At 39.7% G+C, this 21,388-nt stretch overlaps 3 protein-coding genes across 4 annotated transcripts; 2 read left to right on the forward strand and 1 right to left on the reverse strand.

Annotated features, from left to right (window-relative positions):
- Positions 1–6,220: 6,220 nt before the first annotated feature.
- On the forward strand, positions 6,221–17,088 carry fgf8b (fibroblast growth factor 8 b). 2 transcript variants are annotated; one of them, XR_004103363.2, is made up of 7 exons: positions 6,221–6,922; positions 7,013–7,049; positions 7,649–7,829; positions 9,318–9,424; positions 9,708–10,221; positions 13,435–13,437; positions 16,966–17,088. XR_004103363.2 is itself a non-coding variant. In XM_031289572.2 (5 exons), the coding sequence occupies exons 1-5, from the start codon at positions 6,864–6,866 to the stop codon at positions 10,002–10,004; spliced, it is 681 nt and encodes a 226-aa protein (XP_031145432.1). In that variant the 5' UTR covers positions 6,273–6,863; the 3' UTR covers positions 10,005–10,234. The 2 variants fall into 2 exon arrangements, 1 of the variants encoding a protein (XP_031145432.1); XM_031289572.2 differs by lacking the exons at positions 13,435–13,437; positions 16,966–17,088 and having other exon boundaries at positions 6,273–6,922; positions 9,708–10,234.
- On the reverse strand, positions 12,164–15,495 carry dpcd (deleted in primary ciliary dyskinesia homolog (mouse)). Its single transcript, XM_031289573.2, has 6 exons — positions 15,351–15,495; positions 14,531–14,611; positions 14,300–14,424; positions 14,002–14,135; positions 13,734–13,836; positions 12,164–13,265 (listed from the first exon to the last, which is right to left on the reverse strand). Exons 1-6 carry the CDS (start codon positions 15,412–15,414, stop codon positions 13,161–13,163), a joined length of 612 nt encoding a protein of 203 aa, XP_031145433.1. The 5' UTR covers positions 15,415–15,495; the 3' UTR covers positions 12,164–13,160.
- On the forward strand, positions 15,500–21,273 carry poll (polymerase (DNA directed), lambda). Its single transcript, XM_031289567.2, has 9 exons — positions 15,500–15,741; positions 16,821–16,965; positions 17,095–17,392; positions 17,662–17,779; positions 18,158–18,496; positions 18,681–18,854; positions 19,206–19,334; positions 19,967–20,135; positions 20,233–21,273. Exons 2-9 carry the CDS (start codon positions 16,851–16,853, stop codon positions 20,592–20,594), a joined length of 1,704 nt encoding a protein of 567 aa, XP_031145427.1. The 5' UTR covers positions 15,500–15,741; positions 16,821–16,850; the 3' UTR covers positions 20,595–21,273.
- The last annotated feature ends 115 nt before the right edge of the window (positions 21,274–21,388 follow it).

The raw sequence follows: 21,388 nt of genomic DNA on the forward strand, positions 1-21,388 counted from the left end.
AAAATTGGGTCCCCTTAATCACTTCTACACACCGGGGTCATTCCCAGACAGACGTTTCATCCAGTTAAAAAGCAATTCAAGCTCTCTGCTCCGCTCAAACCCATGTAAGTACTTCAGACGTCATTCGGTGGCGAGAACTTTGACTTGATTTTCCAAATTTTCTCACCGTAACAATTTTCTCAGGCGCTGGCACTGTGATACCACCACATACACACTCACTTAGACACACGGCACACTCACCAAATCATCATCACTGTGTGACTGAGTGACTAAAAGGTAGACAGCCCTCCCACCCCACCCTGCTTACCTCATTTTAGTGTCCATCTCATGCTGGTTTTCCATCACTCCAAATTCATTTCATAGATGACAACAAAAAATAAGAACCTAGAAGGTATAGGATGGGCAACGTCTTCTTGTCTACCTTCATTTGAATGAAAACAAAATGGGTACTTATGGGCATCCTAGAAATATGTTGCCTCATATGCAAGTTCTAATTCGCTGAGTCAAGAACATGTCTACATAACTTGTTACTTCAGAAAGAAACTTTATCGTCACCACATTCTAATAAGTCACCCTTTATAAGGGGTTTATATGTTTTAAATAATGCTATTTAATCATTTATTTATACTTTACAGAATTATAACACATTAATGACATTAACTTTTGGGTTGCCAGATAGTAAGAAATGTCTCTGGCTACTGAATCATTAATATAGTCAAGTGATTAATAAAGTCGTTAATAAAGGGTCAAGAGTTTCTTACTTTTTAATAAACCATCATGTCTGCTGTTATAAATGTTAGTATGTCAGTCAGTATGTAGGGTTAATATGTAGTATGTAGGGTTAATAAGCCATTAATAACAGGTACATTTTGTAAAAAGCCTACAGCCAAAGTGAATAGGTCATCTATAAGTTGAAATGGTAATACATCTTTAACAAAGGGGTTTCTGCAATAAACCAAGTCAGCAGTTGTAAATTCTAATAAGTTGTTAATAAGTAAATGTTGGTCCAGGTGCAGCACTATTTTCCAGAAGGTCAGAGGTCAAATGGTCAGTTGGAAGATTGTTTATGATAAGATCCCATGCAAAGAAGACAATGCAAGTAATGGAGCAGGACAATCCCCTGCCAACCCAAAAGTTGTTCTTATTATACAGCGTTAGTTAATCCTTGATTATCATTAATAAATCCATTAGTGCTGTCAAACGATTAAAATATTTAATCGCGATTAATCACATTAATGTCTTAGTTAACTCGCAATTAATCGCAATTAATCACACATTTTTATCTATTCTAAATGTCCCTAGATTTCTTTTTGTCCAATTCTTTTTTTCTTATTTTAATGCTCTTATCAACATGGAAAAGTGGATCGGCTTGCTTTGTGCTTTTGTTGCCTGGCTTTGACGAGGGGGCGGAGAATTCGCATCAGCTGTGTGCTTGGCCATCAGCTGTGTGCTTGGCCATCAAGTGGTATTTCAGACTGGACATGCTGCGATGATAGCTCAGTTCATAACGACAAAACACACAGATCACTGTGGTCTTGTCAATGGAACCATTTGGCAACTTTTTAAAAGTAAACTTTCCATTCAGAATCTTATTGGCATCCATTTTGGCGTCTCACGCTCGCCATCCACTCAAAACGTAACGTTAGCCTACTACTCTTTGGCCGGCTCGTAAGCCCAAACAGGCTCGTGCCTGTTGTTTTGTTTCCGGTCTAGCTAGATCCGGTGTGGTGTTGTAGTTTTTCTAACGTTACTAGTTGTTGCAACAGCATGTGAAAAAAACTACAAAGTTTGCTATGCCAAAAAGAACGTTAATCTCACGATAAAAAAAATGACTCCGTTAAAATGGGTTTGCGTTAACGCCATTAATAACGCGTTTAACTGACGGCACTAGTTATCACTTATAAGGCTTATTAAGGGGTGGTCCATTTTCCTATCAACTGTCATTGTCAGTAACATTTTCAAAATGTCATCAAAGAATTTAAGTGTTTTGAATCCATTAGCACAACGTATGCCGTTAATCCTCCATGTCATCCTGCAGCCGTACCAGGAACAAACTGTCAGCACACTCTCAAAGTCAGTTCAAGGTAAGTGTGGGGAAGTGGTTACCGCCACATTATGCGGTTCACGTTGTTGCAACAAAGCAGCAGTGCATAATTACAACAGGTGTTTGAAGAGTTTTTTTTCTTCTAAAAAGCCGCTGAGGTTTAGGCGGTGAGAGACACTGCTACCAGATGACACTGGGAATCACAACATCCCACATTTTCTTTCCACACTCGTACACACTCTCTCTCATATTCTGTCCGTCTTCCTCTCTGGCTCTGTTTTTTTCTCTTCCTCTATGGTGTCTACCTTTCCACTGGCTCTGCCTTATGCAAGAGTGTGTATTTTTATGTCTCACATTAGCTAGGGGGAATAATACCTCTCAGTGAATGGTAGTCTGCTCTTGGGCCTTTTCAGACATTCAGTCACTCTTCTTCTAAGAATAACCAATGTGCATCTTTGCCAAAATGTTCCTCTTTTTTTCACAGCGTTCTGTGATTGCTGTTTTTGTGCCTCATTCGCTGATACCAGGGCTTTGTACTAGTTAGCAAACTGTGATCCAAATGAGAAAAGCAGCATTGGGAGACTAGGGAGAGAAAAGGCAAAAGGAGTCGGGATCTGGGGCAAAACTTGGACCTGCGTCAACTCTTCTCAATCTCATTAAGAGGCCAGAAAAGCTGGTCACTAGAGAATCTCAGGAGTGAGGCAGCAGCCAGTTAGGTATGTAAAAAAAACTAGAATAAAAAATGATAGCTTTAGATCATGTTTCAGAGAAACTTTTCATGTGCAGTCTGGATAATTTTAGCCAAACCTGTCTGACAGGTCACCTTAACCAAATGCCATTTACGTTTGCAGAGACGGAATTGTTTCTAAATTGTAAGTGGCTGTTGTAGACTGTAGTGAAGTCAAAGCGGCGAATCGACTGCACAGTACTGAACCAAATGTTCTCACTCAAGTTTTTCTTAAAAGCAATAGACTGTGGGGAAGATACTGCATGTAAGAATAACTAAAGATGTTGTGTGTAATTAAAAGAAACAGTTTGGGGAAATACACTTGTTTGCTTTCTTGCCGAGAATTAGACGAGAAGATTGCTACACTCTTGTTACTGAACACTAAACACGAAGCTACATGCCAGCAGTCGGTTTGCTTAGCTTAGCATAAAGACTGGAAACAGCTAGCCTGGCTCTGTCCGAAGGTAGGCCTATTATTGGCCTTTATAATTGGCATTGCAACTAGTGTAGACTTATGTTGAGTGTAGAGATATTGGGATCAATCTTCTCAACTACAGTAACTCTCAGCAAGAAAGCAAATAAGTGTTTGGCCTAAATATCGAAAAATGGGTCAGGTAAGAATCAGTAAAGGTACCAATGTGGATTTTCTGTTGCAGTACAGGTGACAGACAATAGACAGCTTTCCTAGCGATCAGAACAAAGGACTGTCATTGTCTGGTCTTGGCTGAACCAAGGCCAACGCGAGAGTAGACAAGGAAGCAAGCTGGCAAGTATCTTGGAGAGAGTAAACGCTGTTTTGCAATGAAATAGTGTCATGCTTTCCGGCATATGAGGCTCAGCTGCCTGTTGGAAGAGGGAATGTCGACAGATATGAATATCTGCATATTTTGATTGAAACCAGTCGCTCGAATTTGCTTCAGAGAAAAAAAAGAAAGGGTTCTGCTTTATAATAAAGTGTTTGACTTTCCCCTTAAATAATAAAGTTAAGTTTGAGTTATGTACAGTAGACTGTTACAGTGGGTTTTACTTATACAGAGTCCCACCATCTCCTCAGGATTCCTCTTCCTAATCAAATTTCCTTTAAATGACTCGTAACAGAGCTAATCTGTGGGTTCAGACAGTCAAACATGCACTTTTGATGAGCCATTGTGTGGTCTTCATAAAACTCAATCTCTTTAATTATCAAGCATGTGGATTTCAGATTTAGGATGTGCGATCATTGCTTCATAGGGGTCAAAATATGGAAGAACAAAGAGCTGAATTGTTCCAGGTGGCAAAATCACTTGTTACAGTGTCCCGCTGGAACTAATAAGGCAGGTCCATTTTCACCCTCTAAATCCCCTGCATTGGCTGAAATGACTGATTTACAGCTAAGACATTGACCAAACTCACACAATTATATATATATATATATATATATATAATATGTGTTATACTTTACTTTACTCTTGTACAGCTGCGCTGTGTGAAAAGTTTCCCATACTGTTCATACAAAGAAAATGGGCCTGCTTTTGTGAACAATCACAGGTAAGAGTCGATGTCCAAAATTTGTCTTTGGCTCATTCGGACAGTAATAGCTTTGAGGCTTGAAGATTAGCACTTCTATTTGGATTTAAAGCGTGCAGACAGTATAGATGCTGATGTCACCTAAAGTTCATCTTTGGCTTATACAGTCACAGTTTTTCACAATTTGTGATTGACATGCTAAATGTTTATTTCATAAGTAGACAGGGGGGAGTGGGGTTCAATGTAACATTTATTTAACATTTCCATCCATATCTCCTCACAAGGTAAATTAACTTTTAAAATTTGGTGCAAATATCATATAGTTATTTTATCTCAAGGTCAGGAAAGAAATGTAACACTTGAACACAGGTGGAGTAGCATGTTACATCTTTGGGTTAAGCATAATCTGGATTAAAGTTATACTACCTGTATTTCAAAGTGTCTGGCCGTTTTTTTTAACTTAATTTCGAGAGAAAAAAACTACTTCAAAATCTTTATTCACAGCCATTCTTATCTTGTGTCTGATATAAAAAAAAAAAAAAAAGAGTCTACACAATTGATCAAGTTTAAAGTTTGTTCCTGACAGTTCAGTTCAAAGTATCCCACGTTACAACCGCCCACTTTCTATCTCCCTTTTAATCAGAAAAGTGTGTAACAGACAGTCATGTTCCCTGGAAGGAAACCCTTCCGCTTTGTTGTCACAAAGAATAATTACAATATAATTGCATGATGTAGTGCATGGACATGAAGCCATGCTGTGAAAGTAGCAGACCAGGCCCGGGACACACTTTTGGAAATCAAACCAGGTTTTTGAAAAGTTATGGAAGAATGACTGTGAGCGAGAGAGCATTTGTATCCAAGGCAAAAGCATCAGATGTTATGTGAAAACCATTCTGTGTCATGTGTTCACATGGAATACATATTACTTACATATGTAGGATGAAAAAGTACATCAAGGTGTGCCCTGAGGGACCACCAAACAACCTCTAACCTGCCGTCAGGGAATAAGTTAATGTAACTGTAGATTTTCTTAAGTATATGCCAGAGAATTTTCTGTGTGGACATTTCTGCTTATAGAAAACCAAGTTCACTGTGATTTTACATGGATGAAGATAGTGATATCATGACGTGTGCATGAATAGGATTAATGTGTATGGTTGTGAAAACATGCTTAGATAAAAGCATTTTGGAAGACATGCTGATATTAGATTTCTTTGTGGATCTAACTCACAAATAAGAATCATGATAGACTTTAGCAGTGGTGGAAGAAGTATTCAGATCCCTTACTTAAGTAAAAGTACTATTACCACACTGTAGCTCTGTTACAAGTAAAAGTCCTGCATGGAAAATGTCACTTAAGTAAAAGCATGTATCATCAGGAAAATGTACTTACAGTTCTGTCAATCAACTAAGTGTTTAATGGTCTAATCATTTCAGCTGTACTTGTAGGACTATATATTGTTGGGTAGTTTAATTCATAATAAAACATTGTATTTGATAAAGTATGTGTGTTTTGTGTGCAAAAATCCTAATTTGTAAAATAACTAGTAACTAAAGCTGTCAGATTAATGTAGTGGAGTAAAAAGTACAATCTTTCTCTCTGAAATGTAGTAGGAGTAGAAGTAGAAAGTGGCATGCAAAGAAAAGACTCAAGTAAAATATAAGTACCTCAAATTTGTACTTGTACAGTACTTGAGTACATGTACATTCCACCACTGGACTGTACTTTATATTTTGATCTTGTTTAATTATATACACTAACTTATTGATGGATTCTGTGCTTGTGGATTTGTGAGCAAAATAAGTGCAGGCAAAGTGTTTGAATAAGTATTCAGTTTCAAATTGGCTCCAGCTCGAACGCTCCGCCTGCTTTCGCCGAGGATATTGACTTTCCCGCAAGTTAAAGTATTTAAATGTAGAGGGAGACAGATGCTATATGTGGACTGGAGGCGACCACAAGAAATACACGTGTGGGAGGAAGGTTGACGTTGGAGTTTTACTATCGTTGCATCTTATAGAGGGACAGCTGTAGCATCACTGCTTAAACTGCACATCAGCAGATCAATATAGCCGTGTTGATACTTGTGGAATTCATTCAACATTTCTTTTCTTTAATCACTTTTTTGTTTTGTTTTTTTAGTTTTTAGGAAATTCACAGCGCGCATCTGCCCGCTGATGCGTAAAGATCCGTGCGTAAATAATCGCCACTGCTCTGTCATAGAATGTCAGAGAGGATTTATTTCGACTTGAAACCTCAATCAAGAGCTTCATTACATGACCGAGTGATTGACACGGAGAGGATTTGATGGAGGTGGTTTGGTGACAAGGGCTTTTTTCTTTTTTTTCTTCCGGACTTTCAGTTTGGATTGGCACCGCAGCGCCTTTAAACCTTCTGGACTTTTTAATATTTCAGTAGAGAGGAGAGTGGATTCTGTATCTGCATGGGACCCTGACAGTTTGGGATCTCTTGATTGTCACGGCTATCACCTTCTATGTGTCACAAGAGGGGGATTAAACTGAGCTGAAATCCCCATCAGGAAGAACTTTATTTCCGAGAGCTTCCAGCAGTGAATCAGTGGAGTATTCATGAAGCAATATTTGAACTATTACAAGATGAGGCTGAGAACATCGAGGTTAGGTTATCTGTAAGTAAAGAGCTGTCAAGATAATATAGTTGCTTATGTAACTCGTTGAATTCGAACAACATGTTTAATTTCGTCTCTGTTTTCCCTTAGGTTACTTCAGTTCACGGCGCTTTGCTTTTACGCACAGGTAACTCACATTTTCACTTCAATAATAAAAAAAAACATTAATGTTGCGTTAAGTTCTATAATTAAGTAGGTAAAACTTAACAGCGGCTTAAAGTTCAGCGTCTCTACGTCTGCAATAGGCTGCAATAACAATGAAAACATTTTATTATGAGTGCTATGGCAATTGGCTACAATTCAAACATCTTGAAAAGAGGTAAGCTCCAGCCTCAAAAGTAACTGTTTAAACACATGTCGATGGAGATGGCTGAAATGAGAAAAGAAGAAGAAGTCAAGAAGGGGTGAAAGATCATCGGTGGTAAAAACAATATCAGAGGGAAATGTCACCCCCGAGGGTTGAAAGCATCTCCAAAAATACAGTACTGTAGGCTACATGTACACATAAATGAAAGAAGAAAAAGCAGGACGTATTTAAATGTGATGAAAGACATGATGAACTGTGGGCCTGGGCCTCGGCTGTTTGACTGGCAAGTTTTAGTCTCCTCACTCACGGTTGGCGTTTTTTTTTTTTTTTTTTTTTAAAAGACTTTCCTGAGTTGCAAAGTAAAAAACCTGCAAAATGTATTTCATATTTGGTGACATGTGTTTTATATTGTCCGACAGAACACTGTGCAGTCCCCTCCTAACTTCAAGCACCATGTCACCGAGCAGAGCCGGCTGTCGGACCGGATGAGCCGCAGGTTGACACGAACCTACCAGCTGTACAGCCGCACCAGCGGCAAACACGTCCAGGTCCTGGCCAACAAGAGGGTCAACGCCAACGGAGACGACGGAGCGGTTCACGGTAAGACAAAAACAGAAAGGGACGCATATTAGAAATTATTTAAAGAGCTAATAACACCACTTAAAATTACAAAAACACACACAATTCAGTGTCTATTTCACTACTATATCTTAGTAAGCGACAGGACGTGGACAGTTGAATTTATGAGAAATATTCAAAATATTCAAAATGTCACGATAATACGCTATGCAATTAGCTTTTGAACGTTATGCTATAAACTCTTAGGCCTACCTGAGGTGCCGTATAATCACATATTTAAACGTAGTTATATTATAAATAGCTGAACAAATGTCCACATATGTTAATGTATTCAGGGAGGGCACTTTTTATTGTCTCTGAAATGATGGAGAGACTTCACTTGAAGCCCGGTGTGTTATAGCCAGATCAACCTCAGGAAAACACTAAAATAGGAAACATGTTCACGTTACAAACACGGGAACTGTTTAAATGCAATAGCCGAAAAGCAGTAGCCTACAAATTATTTCTTTTTTGGCAGCCTGTAGGAAAAAATGTTTGAGCCAGGAGAAACAATTGTAAACATCATTAGTGGCATCAGTGTTGCCATCTTTTATGGCCTTATGAAGATGATTTATTTCTTTAGTGTGTTGGTAGTCTAGAAAGTCTTTGACACCTGTTATGATGGACTTCAGGGAGAGAATCTTTGCTTCTACCAGGAAAAAAAACTTAGACAAGCCTTAAACTTAAAGGGAGCAAAACTCCTGTCACCAAATGATTTTGGTGTGTCTCGCCATCTTTCCACCACAGCCACCACCATCTATCCCCTTCTCAATGCCTGCTGCATGCTTTATGGAGGCTCATTTTATGAGGAATTTTCATTGCTTTACAACTCAATGTATGACTCAATTTATAAGGAGCGGTGAAGTCAGCATCTTCACTTTATACCTTTTCCTCTCCTTGCCTCTCCTGTGTGCTCTTTTGTCTTTTAAATTTCTCGGCCTACACACACACACACACACGCAGAGGGAGAGAGTCAGCCATGCACACATTGGCTACACATCCTAAGTGGGTGTCACTCTTGTAACAGGCCCAAACCCAAATCTGACCGCTGCTCTGTGCTTGTGGCTGTGAATCTGACCGCAGTATTCTCACTCTCCTTCATCCCCAGTCTGAGCTGCATCACAGCACAACATTTACAGACATTCAACAACAATCGCACCATGCAAAATCACTATCATTTGGTGCTATTTTGGAAGGCTTGCAGGCTTTGTTAAAGGCAGCTACTGGACCATAAAAGGGTTAAGAAGGAATTTATTTGTCATCTTTATGATTCTGGTTCGCTGCTCATGATCGTTTCAAAACCATTTAGTGACATTTAATAATGACATGATGTAATTCCAGTTTATTACACAGTCTCCACCATACATGAAGAATTCATTTGTCTCACACACTGTAACATCATAATCTGCATGCCTGCATCGTGTCAAAACTGTGTCATCTCATTATGTATGATCTGTTTTGTCTGCGCAGCTAAACTGGAGGTGGAGACGGACTCTTTTGGAAGTCGTATTCGCATTAAAGGGGTGAAGACAGGATACTACATATGTATGAACAAGAGGGGGAAGCTGATCGGCAAGGTAATCTGGAATTCATAGTTTTGTGGCTGCATGACTACAGCAACATCTTAAAGTTTGTTTGTTTCTTGGAAATGTTATTCCATATTTGCAGCTTATGGCGACACATTGTTGAGACACATTCGAAGCCAGAACAAATTTGATTTTGAGTTTGTCTGAGCAAGCCCTCTCAAGGTTTCAAAGGGTATTTGATTGTCTGGAAATAAAGACGATGTTTCTGCTTCCTGGAAATTGGCCAACATACCTCAACTCCCCCCTCCCCCCCCTTTTTTTTTTCCTTTCCCAGCGGAAAGGACGAGGCAAAGACTGCATCTTCACCGAGATTGTTCTGGAAAACAACTACACGGCGCTGCAGAACGCCAAGTACGAGGGCTGGTACATGGCTTTCACACGCAAGGGCCGTCCGAGGAAGGCCTCCAAGACCAAGCAGCACCAGAGGGAGGCCCACTTCATGAAGCGTCTACCCAGGGGGCACTTGCTGGGCGAAAGGAGACCGTTTGATGTCCTTCCTCTCCGTGTCCCCGCGCACCCTTTGAGCAAGCGGACTAAACATTCCCATCACCAGCGCTCAGGGGGCCGCTGAGGACTGAAACCACTGAGGGAGAACTGTGGACGAACCAGCACAGAGAAACCACTACAAGGAGAAACAAGTGCTCTCAGAGAAATTAACTTTTACAGTCAAGTGCCCATACACTTTTTGCCTCATTTTGTGGACTTTGTGTAATTCTTTGTAACCATTGACTATCTAATCTGCTAGTTATTTCCAATTCAGACAGACTTTAGGACAGATTTTTACTTGCGTGCAGAAGAGTACAGAAGAGCTCAACAATATTGTCATGAATGAAAACCTCTGGTTAGAACAAGCTCAGCAACATAGACTGTATAATATTAATGGACAGAGCATGTGTGACGTCACCCATTGGTTTGGGGAGATCTGCTATGAGTCGCCGAGTTTGCCGTTACAGGCACAGCCATCCTGGTTGCGGATGTGACGAGTTTAGACGAGAGGGAGGAATGAGGGAGGAGCCATAGACTGCTGCTTACACTCTACGTTACGTTACACACTTTCACTGGCAATCACATCATAGCCACGCCCTAAAACACCCCCTGCTTTATCGACGATTTTAAAATCAACGAGACCATAATTCAAAAAATGAACATCATTCTGTGTTGCAGAAGACTTAAAACTAGCGATTGAGACCATAAACTCATTATGAAAATGTTTACAGAGGTAATAAATCAAGTGAGAAGTTGGTCACTTTCTCATAGACTTCTACAGAAACCGACCTCCTTTTGCAACAGCATGTGTCGCCCCCTGCTGGAATTCAGACAGAATGCAGGTTTACGGCACTTCCGCATTTGCAGCACCGGACGCTTTGTCCGTTAATATTTTACAGTCTATGCTCAGCAACAAAGAATGCTTAAAAGGGAAATAAGTTCAATGAAGCTAGACACGGCAGCTATCTGTGGATTTTCTTGTGGTTACAGCATCTGAGTCTCAGTTGATATGCTATCCTGCCTTTAGGAGGCCATTCTGGAGAATTTTTAACCTGTTTTTTTTCTACATATATGAATATATTTTTACTGTAAAAATGTAAATGACGTCAAATGATGGAAATATTTATTGTAGAGTGTATATTAAAACCACTAAAGAATCAGTTCACAAGCTGCTCGGCTTTTCTCTCGTGTGGTTGTTTTGGGATGGAAAGCTAGCATACTTTGTTGGTTGCCCCCAACTTCTTCTTCTTCAAGCTGGAGACCCAGATAACTGAGGGGCAATATCTGTGACAGGCTACTGAATTCAATGTGCTCAGCAAGTGAGACTTGGGCCTGAATGGCCCGAGCTATGCATTAAAAGCGATGAGGTCAGCCCACCATTTTGGCCCAAACAAAGGTTACCACCATGTAGTTGCATTTCTCACGATCGCACACCGTAACCCTCTGATCAAATGGGCCCTTTGTGAAACCTCATATAAAAGGGCATGTTATACAATAGTGGGTTCGAATAATAACACGAGGAGGGGTCAGTTATCAAAAAGAAGCCAGTCACACAGGGAGGGGTAAGGGGTTGGAGGGGGTTTGCAGAGAGGGAGTTGAAGGGTTGCAGAAAAAGCATCGGGGCCTGTGTGGCAAAATGTGGCATCGGCTGAAAGAGGGGGAATGGCTGGGAAGAGGCATTCGGGAATGAAAGGGAGGCAGAAAAGAAACCCTCTTCCCAGAAGCAGTTGAGCATGACCATCAGAGGCCAAACGACAGGGGAGGAAGAAGACCCTGAACAGAGGGACTCGGCTGCTCTCACAGTGCATGAGCTGGATGTCCAATTTGTTAGTTGGTGTTTGCTGCTGCGGGAGTTTGTTTTGACAGCGGCCGGAGCTCTGAAGATTGTAAAGCTCTAAACTAACTAATGGAAATTAAGACCTCAGAACGAATGCTTGGTTATTTAGGAAATCTGGTCAACAGCATATACTTCTTACAATATATATTTAAGTAGTATTAACACAGCACCTCTTTAGAACCACACAGGCAAACTCTACCTAATCAAGTATGTATGAATGCATTTTTTTGTCACAAAAAGTCCCTCGCAACAACAGGACAGACTGGGTTCAAAATGTTTTCTTGTATTCCTGTTCTTTCCATCTGGAAGAAGACAAAGTACAATAGTGAGAGAGACCTGTGGTTTTGTCTCTGCTTTTTGCACTTGCTCTCTGGGTTTGGACAAGTGGTAAAAAATGCAAGGAATCACAAGGTTGAAAAACACGCTATATTTAAATGCCATTGTCTCTTTTAAACAGCACTGTTATTTTTTTTTATCCACTGTCTAAGTATTTCTGACAGGACAGTTTCTTGGTGAAAAAGTAGACAAATATCCCATTTTAAAGCATGGATCTGTACTATTATGTTTTCTTCTGTACATGTCATATATACACAGAATTAAAAAAACTCACAAAGCACAGAAATACCGTTTTTATATTTGTCCTTGTTAGACAATAATATCCAATCCGTTTGGAACAAAGCCTGGCACCAGCTGCACCTATTTCTAACTTGTGTGCATGTAGTTTGAGCTGGAGACCACAGAGTCATAGTGACCCTCTGTTGTAAAGGGGAAGCGTAACACTAGCTTGCTCGGTGACCAGAGTTTCAGTAATGGCTTTCAGGGTGGCCCACTACATGCAAGGAACATGAGGGTATTCAGTTAACACAAATGGGATGTGCTCGTAACAGTGTCCCCGGAACGGACAGGGATGAGGCATTGTGTGTTTTGAGTGTTTTACAAGGACATCAATGAAAGGAGGGTGGTAGGTTATGTGACCCCCATCAAAATTGCTCCCTAGTAGGTTTGGTAACAAGAAGCAAAAAGACATTTTTTTTTTTTAAATGCAAATATTTAAATGATATTTCTGTAAATGAAATAATTTGGAAAAACGCTCATGGTTCAGCTACAAAGTTAATACATCTGATTGTGAGACTTCAAAAAAATGTAATATAGTTCACTGAATGTCTGTATCAAATATAAATGGTAGGACAAATTTCAACACTAACAATTCTAATAAACCTACCCCAATTAGTAAACACAATTAGAAGCTTTACACCATTGAGAAGGCACTGTGCAAAGGTCTTCTTAATAAAGGGATCCACGAAAGAAAAATAAATGAGGGCTCACATGTGACTGGAAAATGACGCAGTGAGGTTCTGCTTTAAATGCAACGCAGAAGTATCCTCTTCCTCCCACAGCCCGAATTCACTGAGTTTTGCAGTCAACATCCCCTTCGCCGGACCCCTTCAGTTTCTTCAGCTCCTTCAGTAGCTCCTGTTCAAGGGTTAAGGTCTCCTTGGGTTTCTTGTACTGGACAAGAGAGAGAAAAAAATAATTACTCTAACATTCTCCCCGTCTCCCTCCTGCAAATCATTCACCGTTATTGTGTGGAAAGAGCATGCAAACTTTAAAGCAAATATCACAAAAAGAGCAATTGTTGGAGGCAAAACGTATTTTTGTAATCTCAAACATTTAGGAGTAAGTGAAAGGTGCACAGAGGGAAATGTGTACTACAAAATCTAAGCAAAAAACACCTGTATCTAATCCTCATGATTTGCATAAAATGCTTTAATAAACAAAATCAAAATTTTTTTTGCAGATACTTTTGCGATTATTCAGATTGCTGAGATTATGCTGTTTGGGTCCCTGCACTCAACAGTTTACGTTAGAACACATATCTAGAATCAACCTTTAATGCTTATATCTTTATATTTAAAGCATTGGGTATAATATTAGCGGTAAAGATTTATTTATTTTTCAGTGTTGTGTAGGACTTACGCTGACAATTAAAGTGTTGTTGGCGTGAGTGAAGCTGAGGGCGGAGTTGTCCAATGGCAACTGACTGCGATCTAAATCAGTAATACTGAACTTCTTATAATACCTGGGAAGACATGGAGAGGATGTTATAGGCACCACTGTACTGTATAGACAAATGTATTGTAAACAGTGCCATCTATAGGAAGGACACAAGGATTACATGCAACAAGTGTATAACACAGAAATGAAAAGATGGCCAGGGAAAACCAGTGTTCTCATGCATATTTACTTTTTGTTTGAGGTTTTTATGATGATGCATCTGTCAGATGGCTCTACAGAAACACTGAAGACATCTTTGGGGTAGGGAAGGTTGCGGATTCTCCACTGAAAGCTGGTCTTTGTGTCTTTACGCATGAACACAGGCTGTGGTAACGGAAACATTCAAATCCATTATAAAAGGCATGACATTTACTCATTTTTTTTGTAAAAGGAATCAAAGTGAGCTTAAACAAACAAAAATGCCCATTAGAAAATGAAGTGTTTCAACTTAAATTGTAAAGTCATAGAGACCATAAATGAAAACCCACATTGGAGCAGTTCTCCTTGATCACCTCCGAATCCGAAGAATTGACAGGGCCTGCAAGTGGCTCCCCCACCTCTACCTCCCACTGGCCATGAGCTCCAAGTGTGCTTTTATGACGCCACTTCCGTACTGAAAAGTACCAAACGTTTTCATAAGATATATAAACGTATGCCATTGAAATTCAGAACACCAGCAGCTAAACACTATTGTGTGGAACTGGAGACCTGTTGCTTACCTATGAGCTCATCGGTTTTCAAGTCATACTCTTCTGACATTTCTTTTCCATCTGTAAAGAGGTAGTGGATCTTCCTTTTCCCTGGAGGTGGAAATTGAAAATATTTTTCATACAAACTAGGAAAAAAAAACAGCAAAAAACAAAAAACGTGAACGTAAAACGTAATAGTAAACGTTTCCAGTTTGGCACAAACAAACCAACTAGTGTCAGTATTAACACAGCACATCATTCTTAGGATAGTTAGCTTCATATTAAACATGTCTTTCATTTTGAAAACTGCAATAGGCTACCAATGCATTTGTGGTCAAATAAAAGCAGATGTAATTGCTGTAAACAGAAACCAGCATGGACGGATAAAGGGTAACGTTACTGTTTCAGTGTTTAGTGTAAAGTAAGCAGCGATGCAAACAGGAAGGTAGACAATGATTAGAGATCTCACAATTAGCTAGATGCTTAAATGAGATGCTTAACTAGTCTGTAAAGACACCCAGAGAGCCGCAAGTCACATTCTTGTACATCTTTTTTAGGGCACAACTTTTTCAGAAATAGTGCAATACTGACGACGGACTGTTGATAAATTATTAATACGTCTTTTATGTGTTTTACCGTCTATTAAAGTTAAAACAAATGTGCTAGCGTTACAGGTCCAGTTGTGCCACCTGATTGTTGCCTAGTGACATCATGTTAGCTGGAAAGCTAGCTAGCTAGCTAACAGTCTGAGTTAACTTAATTAAAAAATGACGTCAGGCAAAAGGCTAGTAATGCTAAAGCAAATCTTTCTATTTTAATAACTTGTTTTTGTTCTTTTTAAGGTACTTACCGTCATGTATCAACGCTGTTTTCTTTGAAGATTTTAGGATATCAATCCAGTTTTGCACAGCCATGTTTCTAAAGATGTTTCTGTAACACAGGGCCACTTCCGGAATCAACCCGTAACCAAAGCAACCGAGGTCAACAGTCTATGGTCAATACACAGACTAAACAGGAAAATATGTATAGAATTAATAAACAGGTATCATCGTGAAAGTTATTACATACAAACACGATGTAATTTGTAGATTTTACGTATAGTTTAGATATCATTTTAAACAAAACTAAACCAATTTTTTTTTGTTTTGTTTTCTAGCTTGTAATTGACCCGGAAGGGAAATATTTAAACAAAATGTTGTCCGGTTGTCTGTAACGTTACGTATGGTTCCATCTGAACAGGGGTAAGAGCCAAAATATTACAGTTTATGAATGTTCTGCTTCAAATGTGGATTCATATTTAGATATGTTAAGATGAATTAAATCGTAATTTAAACATTGAGTAAAAACGATAATTGAAATAGTTTATGATAAAGACTGTTTGCTGTTTCTAACGTTAGCACAAGCTAAAGGGAGGTAGCTAACACTGTATTGCGATATCATAGATTGATTTCTTCAGTCTGTTTTACGAAGCAGGATAAACTGCTGTGTCAGATAGCTGGATATTTGTGTACAAGCCGAAACAGGTCCCACTGTTTCCTGTGTTCAAATTTAATTCTAACGTTATATAAGTTACCGATACTATGAAGTATAAATTGACTAACGTTACAGTATACACAACAATGTTTTTGTAACGTTAACGTTAACTGTAGCTAACAGTTACGATGAATGTAGCTAGTCCTACTTTTAACTAACGTTAACGTTAACTGTAAGTTATGCTGATACCAGGCGTCAATCAAATTGCAGTGGTGGGATGGCCCAACATACATTTACTTCAGTACTCAAAGGTTAATACTAAAATGCAGTCAATCATTCAGTGTGAACCCATTACATACTAGGGCTGGGCGATAGGGAGAAAATCAGATATCACGATATTCTTGACCAAATACCTCAATATCGATATTGCGGCGATATTCTAGGGTTGACAATTGTTGCTTTAACAAAATATCTTCACACTTAGATTTTAGATAAGTAATCATCAGAATTGTGGACATAATGTCTAAGTGGGGGAAAGGCAAATAATAGAACAGCTAGAACAGTCTGGTAAGTTCAGAAAAGTACAATACTTTACTGTAACGCAGCCTTTAAAACCAGGAAAAGACGACACTTATGTCATATCACGATATTACGATATCCAAAATCTAAGACGATATCTAGTCTCATATCACGATATTGATATAATATTGATATATTGCCCAGCCCTATTACATACTCCAACACTGTATTGGTGCACGATTAGTAGTACACCGCTTATGTTCCAGAGTTGTGGGTGGGTTTTACTTTACAAAGTTACATATCTTGATATTTCTGCTTCATGTCACAGGCCACTGGTGCCCCCCCTTCAAGACACAAGATGGAGCCTCGTCATGGGATTATGAAAGCCTTTCCCAAAGTTAAAAGAGCCAAAGTGTTACCGGGAAAGGATGCACCTCCAGTAAAGAAGAAACTTGAAGAATGTGATGTCTCAGGTTGTGTGTGTGTGTGTGTGTGTGTGTGTGTGTTGTGTGTGTGAATTAAGAGAAAAAACATAAAAAAAGAAACCAGAAAATGCAACATAGTCACTCATTGTAACATGTTCCTCTCTTCTTCTGTCCCAGGAAGCATTTTTAATGGTGTTACAGTGTACATCCTGCCTGCTGGAATAGGAACTGCCAGATGCCAGATCTTTCAAAGACAAATTCAGCAGAATGGAGGACAGACGGAGAGTTCACTGTGTCCCAGTGTCACTCATGTTGTTGTGGATGACAACATGAACAGGGACAGGGCTCTGCGCTTACTGAAAGTGGATTGTATGCCCTCTGGAGTCCAACTGGTGAAATGCATTTGGTTGAGCTTATGTATCAGTGAGAAACAACTGCTGGATGTTGACAGCTACAGCCTTATTTCACCCAAGAGGTTAATCACCTAATAGTACTTTTTTTTGAATGCTAACTTGTATCTGTATCTCATGATGTTTCCAGTTTATCACATACATAGTATTGCGCTTGTCGATACACTACAGTGAAGCAAGCCATGGTGAATGTGTATCTACTTTTCACTTGTATGTCACATTTACTGCTTAAAATTGAAGCATTTACAATACTGTGTTGACATGGAGACAGCAGATAGTCGTCAGTCAGTTGTCAGTCTTATAACTTAAGTCTTTTATTGTTCTCCCCACACAGGGAATCTGAAACCAAACATGACAATATTAAAGAAGAGTTATCGAATGTAAAGCCTGCTGAAGAAGCTATTGCAGAACCAGTGTCTGATCAGACCAGGCAAGAGGAGACTATAGACATGGTAGGTTTCCAAGTGATGTGTACAGGTTTTTGCAGTCTTTCAGTCAGTTACCGGTTGGTTAGTCCCCCTTTGCCAGATCTATCTCCAAAGTGCTGTGGAGTGAGGTCTGGCTACACCACAGATACCTTCTAGTATAGGAGAAAAAAACCTTGGGGTTGTTTGCTAGCTCGAAGTTTGTTGTTGTTTCCCTTAGCGAAAGGATTTTGAGAACGGCAACACACAGAGAGCGGAAGGTGAGGGGCAAAGCTTTATCTTGGAAATGTACTTAGTTTGATCTAGACTACGATTTGGTACGATAGGGAACAAAAGGTAAACCTTGAACACATATTAACAACAAGTCTGTGTGTGTTATAGTTTAAAATTACATTTTACTCTCAGACAGTCTCAGACACTAAAGAGGAAGTGCGAGGAGACAAAGACGGGGTCTCACAGAGTGACCTGGAAGCTCTCATCACTGGCCAGCACCCCAAAGAGGAGACTCCTGGCCCCAGCCTAGACACTGGTTCAGACTCTGCTGCTCAGAAGATGGTCTCAGGGAAGTGGGTCTGTGCCCAGTCCTCTCAGTCCAAAAGTAATAACTTCAACAAACACATCACAGACAAACTAGAAGTGCTGGCCAAGGCCTACACACACCAGGGGGACAGGTGGAGGGCGCTGGGCTACTCCAAGGCTGTCAACGCGCTGAAGAGTTACCACAAGCCTATTACATCATATCAGGTAACCTAATGCAGTTGCTTTTGTTGTTGCTAGTGTCCGTAATGTGTATAGTTGTTAAATATACTGTAGCAAGTACTTTTTATCGGATGACAGGAAAGCACACCGATTATTTTTATTGCACAATAAAGGGATTATTTTGCGTTTATTCCTTCTTGAATCAAAATCTTTTTTCCATTTGTTTTAGGAAGCTTGTCAGATCCCAGGAATTGGAAAACGCATGGCTGACAAAATTGATGAGATCATGGAGAGCGGTCACCTGCGGAAGCTAGACCACCTCGGGGAGGCTGTGCCAGTGTTGGAGCTTTTCACTAACATCTGGGGTGCAGGAGCTAAAACTGCACAGCTGTGGTACCAACAGGTAGAGACACACATCGAATCAAAATATTAAAGGCATATCTGCATTGAATTTGACTTGCACTTCAACACTGTGACAAGATATCTTTTTATACTATCAGATATGTCACATAATGTAATTACAATCCAGAGTGAAACTCTGGATTATAGCCTTCTATCATTATCTGATTTTGTCTGTGGATCCCAATTAATTAGGAGCTTCTTCATCGGAGGCTTTTATGAATAATAGTTCAGCTGCGGGCTATAGAATCTAATTTTAATAAAGTTGATACCTAAGGCAAGAAGGACACAGGAGGGACATATCTAATATGTAACATACAGTCAAGTTTTTATAGAAATTATATTTGTCTTTTAGGGATTTCGCACATTGGAGGACATCCGCACAAAAGCCCACCTGAGCAACACTCAGAAAATAGGACTCAAGCACTACGATGACTTTCTAGACCGAATGCCCAGAGAAGAAGCAGCAGCCATCGAGAAAGTGGTAATGCATCTTCATTTGTCTCAATATCTACATGTATCATTCTGTGATGATGACTGAAATATGTTTGCATCTTTCACCACATGAATGTGTTTATTCAAGTGCATAGAGGTGAGACATCTCTGAAAAAGTTCCTCGCTCTAACCCTCAGTAATTTGGAAGCAGAAGGCTTGGAAGTAGGAAACGGTTTGTGTCAGCTTTCCTTGACTGCTTGATAATGGGAAAACCAGACTGTGTGGAGCATCCCAAAGGGAAAAACTAACTCTTGAAACTTGTGGCATCTTAAGTTAGCCAGATACCTGTTCACTCCAGAGCGTTGAGTACAACGCTTGTTGTTTTCATATTGTATTACTTGGATTTTATTTTTCCTCCAAAGCTGCCAGATATAAAGTACACATTAGATAGATGACAAAAGCATGTGTACTCCCTCAGACTTGTCAAAATAATATGTGATGCTTCAGCAAGCCTACCTCCCAGCATTTGGCTGGAAACAGAAAAGCACACTGGAAAATAAGTACACTTTTACTTATTATTGAGAAGCCAAAGATCCCAAAAAATAAAATAAAAAAAGATCCCTCACTCTAGGATGGATAATAGCCTATGTTTTGACTCTTCTTTTTTGGGTGTATGTACAGGTGAGGGATGCTGTCCAGGCCATAGACCCAGGCCTGGTGGCGATGGCATGTGGCTCCTACCGTCGGGGAAAGGCCACATGTGGAGATGTGGACATACTTATATCTCATCCTGATGGCAAGTCCCACAAGGGGGTTTTCAGCAAAGTTTTACAGAGCCTTCATGACAGTGGTAAGCTCCATCTTCGTTTATGTTTAAGGATTGTCTCATGTCATATTCATTTGTTTTCCGTCAGAGAAAGCTTAAAAACCGACTGTTTATTTCGAAGGGTTTTTGACAGACGACCTGGTGAGTCACGAGGAAAACGGAGAGCAGAAGAAATACATGGGTGTGTGCCATTTGCCAGGACCCGGCCACCGCCACCGCAGGCTTGACATCATCGTAGTGCCCTACAATGAGTTTGCCTGTGCTCTCATGTATTTCACCGGGTCGGCACACTTTAACCGCTCAATGAGAGCCCTGGCAAAGACAAAAAAAATGAGCTTATCGGAGCACTCGCTAAACAAAGATGTGGTGCGTCAGGGTAGCTTGAAGGTGTATAGTGGCACTTCATTTGCTACACCGACAGAGAAGGATGTCTTTAGTTTTTTAGGCATACCATACAGACAACCTCATGAAAGGGACTGGTGAAGATTTGCCAATCACCAAGCCAGTCACAATGCCTTGTTAGGTTTTATATAAAAATCATGATAATGAATGATGAATGATAACAATGGTAACTGCAATTGTGCTCAATCAATTTTAAGGATGTTTTACTGCTCTACAGATCATTCAAGAGCCCTGTGTGACTTGAATGCTAATTTAATTCTACAGATTAAAGGGTTGAGTTCACTCAAATCTCCAAAACAACATATTTTTTTAAATTAAGTGGTATGTGCTGAGGTTTTGAGATGTCCACCTCTGAAACTCCTGCTGCCACCCCAATACAACACAATGAATGGGATTTTGTTATAGGGTCCAGAGCCTTTGAGAGTTACAATGTTTATTTTGAAGGGATAGTTTCCGTTTCTTCAACAGACGGCAGTTGGATTAAGATTAGTAATGAAGAACATTGTTAAAAGATAAATTGCTCGTTATACAAGGCTGGCAGCAAAAAGTTTCAAGGGAGAATATTTTAACACCGTAACAGGTTAATCCAAAACTATGTACAGGGCTGGATGCCACTAGAGGTAAATGGAAATATATGTGATTTTGAAAGTTGAGTGAACTGGCCCTTTAAAGAAATTTTAAGATGGGTGATGATGCTTGATGCTGTATATTTTATGAAAGATGAGTAAATAGTAATAAAACATATCAAAGGGTAATAGCAGATCTCTTTCTAGTTCTTCATTTTTTCAGAACTGCACAATAGTTTACCTAGGACTGTATTAGGTTTACAAGCCTCAGTCTGAAATAGGGAAGACCGTTCTAGTTTCAGTATAAAC

Source organism: Sander lucioperca, chromosome 4 (assembly GCF_008315115.2).
Source record: "Sander lucioperca isolate FBNREF2018 chromosome 4, SLUC_FBN_1.2, whole genome shotgun sequence".
Taxonomy (NCBI): Eukaryota; Metazoa; Chordata; class Actinopteri; order Perciformes; family Percidae; genus Sander; species Sander lucioperca.